The sequence below is a fragment of the Centruroides sculpturatus genome, unplaced genomic scaffold, assembly GCF_000671375.1.
Source record: "Centruroides sculpturatus isolate CEXI.00-Female unplaced genomic scaffold, Cexi_2.0 scaffold1145, whole genome shotgun sequence".
NCBI classification, from domain to species: Eukaryota; Metazoa; Arthropoda; class Arachnida; order Scorpiones; family Buthidae; genus Centruroides; species Centruroides sculpturatus.
In genome coordinates, this window is record NW_019385332.1 from 51,010 (window position 1) to 57,632 (window position 6,623).

The following is a 6,623-nucleotide window of genomic DNA, read 5'->3' on the forward strand; positions in this document are numbered from 1 at the left end:
CTTATTACAAATATCGCATTTGAAAGTACGTTCTTCACTATGAGTTAAGTGATGGCTTTTTAGTTGCCCTTTCCATTTGAAACCCTTATTACAAATATCGCATTTGAAAGTACGTTCTTCACTATGTTTTAAGTGATGACTTTTTAAATGCAATTTCGATTTGAAACCCTTATTACAAATATCGCATTTGAAAGGACGTTTTTCACTGTATGTTTTTTTATAGCTTTTCAGTTGCTTTTTCCTTTTAAAATTCTTATTATAAATATCGGATTTGATAGGTCGATCTTCATACTTATATTCTTTTCCACTTATCTTGCATGCATGAACTTTATCATTTCTTGAAAATAACTTCACTCGATTTCCAGATAGCTGCAAACGTAAATTCATGTGAGAGATTTCGTTTTCATTTCCAGTTTTGTGTTCTTTCATGTGTCTTCGCAAAAGAAATTGCCATAAAAACTTCTCATTGCAGCTTGTGCAGCAAAATGGTTTTTTTCTAATATGACAGAACAGATGTGTTTCCAATATTCTCTTATTTGTAAATGTCTGTTTACATAATTCACACATAAATTCTTGTTTAGAATCTGATGCGATCATAACCTTAAAGTATTTCCTTTTAATCTTGTCATGAATTTTATTGCATTTTCTGCTCGATGTAAGGTAGCTTTTTGTTTTGATATTATATTTAAATTGTTTTTCTATTTCTGAATTCTGCTGGATATTGTATTTCTTAATTTCCTCTTCTTGCTCAACTGAAAGATTAAGAAATAACATTATAAATTACCTATTATATTTCAATAAACATAACATAGTTTCAATGTTAAAATATTGGTGTTCAAGTTATATAATTGGTAAAGTAAACCTATGTTTTTCATTTAAAAGCAAGGCATAATTTGTTGTTTGCACTAAAAGTAAAACATTTTACACTTTACAATCTAACTAATTGAATCAGCTTTAGTTGTTTAGCGGACTTTTAAATAAGTGTAAAAAATTAAACTGTTTCACTTTAACTGTTTATATTTATTAAATTTATGTAATTTTTTCCAGTGGTTAGCACAGAAACGTGGAAGAAATCGTGTGCTTTTAAAGAGAAGAAATCCTTAGTGTAAAAAAAGTACCACAGCAAGTCTATGGATTTTAAGTAGAAAGGCAAGATCGGTGTATTCTTCAGATTTTTTGAATAATTTTAGCGTATGTCCAGTAGATCTGTACAACGTTTATCAAGAATATTAGCAACGTTTTAGAAAACACGTTGCATATATTCACTTACTTATGTTATTAAATTAGTTATATGGCCCTCGTTCACTTCGATTCAATACATTTTCTTTATTATTTTAGCGGATCCATAAACAAAGCAGATAACATGAATCATTAAATCACAACTCATGAGTTGTTATTTAGTAATTGTGATCATCCTAAAGCATTTTTATTAACTACAGAAGTTATATTAATATGTTATAGGAGGATACGTATAATTCTGAAATATCTGATCCCAGTTAAATGTTTAATAGTTGAATCTTGAATGCAGTTCTTCAGCTACCCTCTGAATAGTACTAATATAAAAAGTTTGAATTAAGTAAACATGTTACTTACTTTTAATGTTCGTTTCATTCTTGTTAAAATTTTCGTTTGGAGTGAAATATTCATTGTTGACAGGCTAAACAATATGCAAATAATACATGACAACCACTAATAATTACTTATAATATATAAATCAGTAACGAGTTGCTCAACTTTCCTGGCAACGTTTTCAAATTTTAGTGGCGTGTGTTTAATAAAACGTTTTTAAAATGAAATATTATATTTTTAACTATTATAGAAAACAAAGAACTGAATTTGAATGAATGAGTCCGACCCTAATGGAGATAATGAGGGTCGTGTTTATGTCCTTAATTTCTTGATTTTTAACCAGCAAAATTCAATAGCGTCAATTTCACTAATAATCAAACTTTCCAGCAAAATTTCAGAAATTTTCAACAAAAAAAACAGGAGTTATTAAGTGTCAAACAGGGTGAATAAATTCGTGCACCTCCACACTCTAACATCCATACAAAGAGATAAAACCCAAGATTATTTTGACATTTGAAGGAATTCTAAATTTAGAAATGTAAAAATCTTGGGGGTCAAAAAATGACTCCCCAAGCTTTTTACATTTCTAAATTTGACCGATCGTCACTACTTTCCCTTTGTTATACATAACAACCGAAAAAGTAATACGAAAATCTTATAAATTAAAAATGCATTTTTTGTGATTGTATATAAGCGACATATTAGAAAATTGTATTGAAATTAATTGTTTTGAAAATTTTGTAGAAATTATTTAGTCTTTTAAAGAAATTAACAAAATAACAAGCGAGACTCTACATGTTCCATCTTGTACATTGAGAAAACATATTACTAATGAAGTAGTAATGTTATTTGGATTTACTAATTATTTTTGACTTAAATTAGCATCGTGTCTTCTACCGTACGATTTAACAGTAGAAAAATTCCAATGCGTTTAGCCTGTTTTCACGCCATCATTTTCTTCAGGAAAATATATAAAAATTGTATACGCACTTTACATTACTTGCAAAAATATTTAATAATTAAAACATTTCTGCATTAAAATCGCTTGTTTCTTTACAGTGTTATTCATAAATGCTTACACAATCATTATTTTAATAATATACGTCGTAAATTCAACCCAAACCAGAGAAAAAGCAAACGTTTAAGCCGAACTCCTACTCGTCACGTTTCACGTTCCAAACGACATTTTCAAACTTGTAAAATTACAAGATAACGACGCTCGACGTTCACGTTTTAGCGATGAAAAATTTGGTCGCAACCTCTTTATTATTTATTTGTAATCAACTGCTTCTAAAAGTAGATAAAATTAAAAATTGCAGTGTTTATTAATTTGTTGTAATCTCTGTTTATGTAATTGCAGTATTTCATAGTATTGTAAAAATAAATAAATCTGGTATTTTGTGCTATCATCGTTGCAAATGGCAACAAAGTAAATTTTGCCTACGTTTCGTAAATCTTAGGTCCGCCTGTATGCCGGGCAACCTTTCTCAACATGTGGCCACATCCATTGTGAACCTGACCAATGAGTCTGAAATAAAAACTCATTGTTTATACTCTAATTTATCGTGCACTAAAAAGCAGGAGTACTCAAATTATTTGAGTACAAAATTGAGAAAGTTTGAAACAGTATAATTTATATATATAAACTTAAGTTGAAATTTGCTTCTTACTTTTAGGAATGTTTTGTATGCATAACAATATGAATATTGAAATATGGTGAATTTTCGCAAATCTTCAGATGTCGAGATTGTCTACACCCAAAACATATGGCAAACAATTAAGTGAATATCTGTGCTTGAACATGTATTTGCCACCTAGTTAGCCTAATATTTCAGAATAAATTGAACATTAAGAAACTAAATTTAGTAGTGTTCATTGTCTACAAGGGACATTAATAATATAAAATTTTGGCAATAAAACTTCCACGAGTGAAGAGATAGAAGATGGTCACGTGTAAAATCTCGAGTGGGATCAGACTTCATTAAAATTGTATTTGTTGTTAGCATAGTTTGTGAAATGCATTTCTACCATTAAATTTAACTATTTCTTCATTTTATAATAATTAAAATTATAGAAAGTTTTTATAACACATGGCGCCAATGACAATTTTATTTATTTATTATAATGAATAATATAGATGTTATTTTTTAAATAAAATCTCTTAACAGCCAGAAAACTTTCACAATTCGTTACTAGATTTTTTCTTCTATAATACATTTTTTTTTTATTTAATACAGAATACACCTAACATCAAAGCATAATATTCATTACTAATATTGACCTACATTTTCAACCATTCAGAAACCTATGTTAATATTAAAGTTTCACTGTAAAATATTTTGAAATTTCTATTACTTACCAATACGTTTTCATCATCATCTGGGAGATGAAAAACTTCTTTATAATCTTCAGTCTTTACTTCAATCTTCAATTTTTTAAAATCAAGTTTACATTCTGATTTTATACCATGTTTTACATCACAATTCTCTTTTATTTCTTCTTTCTTAATATCTGTAGTGAAATTTACAATCTCTTGTGTTAAAGTATTCTATTAAAAATTTGAAATATAAAATAAAACTGAACATATTTTCATTAAGATAACAATATTAACATACTTTATTATATTAACAATAATATTAACGTCTTTCACTACATGATTTATTTCTGATTGCAAGCCAAAAACTACCTTTGAATCACGGCGAATTGCTGTGATGTGAGATACAAATTATAATAAGTACGATTAAAAACTTGTTTTCGTTATTAAACAGACCAGCAACGAGTGCTTATCTTTTCCGGAAACATTTAATACTACGGCTGGCGCCATCTCTTATGTTATTTTGTTTTAAATATTTTTATATTTTTAACGATTATAAAATTAAAAATGCTTAATTTTGAGGATAAAGATGTGTTTTATAAAAATTGTATATTAGAAAATGAATAAACTCGTCATTATATCTGACCTTACTGAAGATACGACCCGCATTATCTCTATAAGCCCCTCGACCTTTAATTACAAAAACTTAAAAGCATCAATCCCATTAATAAACAAACCTTCCTTTTAAATTTAAGAAATTTTCGACAACAAGCACAGTAATTATTAAACTTTGAAAAGGTTGAAGAAAATCATCGTTTCCCTCCACACACGCTGACATTTATGCATACAAAAAGTACACGAAATTTTTTAATTTCTCGTCGTTTTAAGTTGTCTTAAGTTTAAAAATGTAAAAATATTCGTAACGATTATTTGCTGGCAGACTTCCCTTCTGTTATATATAAGAGCCGAGAAAGAAACACTTAGTTAAAGAGTTAAATAATCACGAATATAAAAATTTTGAATTAGAAATTTACAATAATTTTACAATATATTCTCATAGTTGTTACATATTACAATAAAGTTATGTTAATTAAAGTTCAATATTCCGGTGTTTTCCCATTTTAGACGTTCTGACCATCCGTTAACACAACAACATAAAATACGTCGACAAATAAAACTACAAAATTCTATTTGTCGACGTTGATAACTTCGTCTGAAAATTTAGACATATGTACGATGCACTGTACAATGTGTTAAGTATCTGCGTCACTCCCTCACACTTCGTTTCAAATATAATACCTAAATTTATATGCAATAAAAAGCTGAGTGTTAAAAGTACAGATGAGTTTTATTTATAGATACATAAAATTAGTACTTTAAAAACTTAGAACCTGAGAAGTAACAATACATCCGAGTCTCAGCACCCATTAATGGAAAACCCGCTATTTTCAGAATATCATAGACATGTATTGATAAAAACAGTAAAATAAATACCAACAGACTTCTTCGGCATTTGTTTTAAAAAAACTGGAATTTATTCATATAATTGGGTTGTAATCTGAAAAAATTTAAGACCTATAAATCCTCACTGTTGTCTGTGTGACAGTCCTTTCTTAATCTCGAGAACGGGCGAAGATGATAGACAAGACTAGGTAATATGGAGATAGTAAAAACAGGAGACCCCGATTAACTGTGTAAAAACGTTTGGAGAATATTGAAAGTCGTATTATTTCAATTAAAATCTTTTCTCCTAAAAACAGTTAATTAAAGACCGGCATAACTGCATTGTTATATGAAAAGTATAATGTACACAGGCAAGCCTCTACTAATTTGAGATAAAAACCATATATTTTAAATTACATACATTAGAAATATGATTAAAATTGCAACCCGACATTGTGACGATGTCATAATAAATAATTGCTCGTTTCATTGAAATCTAAAACATATAAATTGAACTTTTCTATGTTGTATGATTCCGATCAATTGAATTAACAATTTTAAATCTCTCAACTAAATTAAATGTACATAATTGATAATACTGAATTCTACTTAATTCCTTATCCATTATACACGACGTATTCGCAACGTTTTTCAAATGTTATCATTCCCATTTATATGAATACTAGCATACCCGTCGCGCATTGCTGCGATCTCAGAAGAAACGAAATTCAAGCAAACTCGTTATGATAAAATTCAATTTATATTTTATCATTTTTATTGAAACTTATTATTATTATTCATTTTCATCGGGAAAACATTTTAAAGTGTCGTTTCAATTCTATTTACTTATTGAAGTGCTTGTGGATACACGATATTTTTTGTTTTTTCGTCTGGTGCGTACACGAATAAATCGGAAGGTTTTCCGACGCATGAGCCGGCCACATACGTGTGACCGAAGGGTCGGCACCTCTTTAGTGCCCTGTCAGGATGACACCACCGCGTCTCGGCGGACACGGAAGCCGCGTTATTTAGGTCACGCGAGCGGTCGCGTAACGGAGCGATCAGAGTCGAGATAGAAGGAGAGACAACGCACCGGAAGTGATTTACTCAGACGCTTTTTTAACGTAACAACTGTTTAATGGTTAACGATAGGATATACATTAGTGCTGCTGTTAGATACATTAGGGCTGCTATTAGATACATTGCTCGCTTTAGTATATAATAATATTAAGATATTACGTTTCTTCCCGTTTTGAGAGAGAGAGTTTACAGAAGTTCGCGTGTCGATAGTTACCTT

General features: G+C 29.4%; 1 protein-coding gene across 1 annotated transcript in view; it reads right to left on the minus strand.

The window, feature by feature from the left end:
- Positions 1-6,623, minus strand: part of LOC111637751 (zinc finger and BTB domain-containing protein 14-like) — a 35,611-nt gene that overhangs the window by 3,258 nt on the left and 25,730 nt on the right. Inside the window, exons 8-10 of the mRNA XM_023383315.1 lie at positions 3,929-4,080; positions 1,594-1,657; positions 9-752 (exon numbers count right to left, since the gene is read on the minus strand). Coding sequence (XP_023239083.1) covers positions 9-752; positions 1,594-1,657; positions 3,929-4,080 — 960 coding nt within the window. The remainder of the gene's footprint in view (positions 1-8; positions 753-1,593; positions 1,658-3,928; positions 4,081-6,623) is intronic.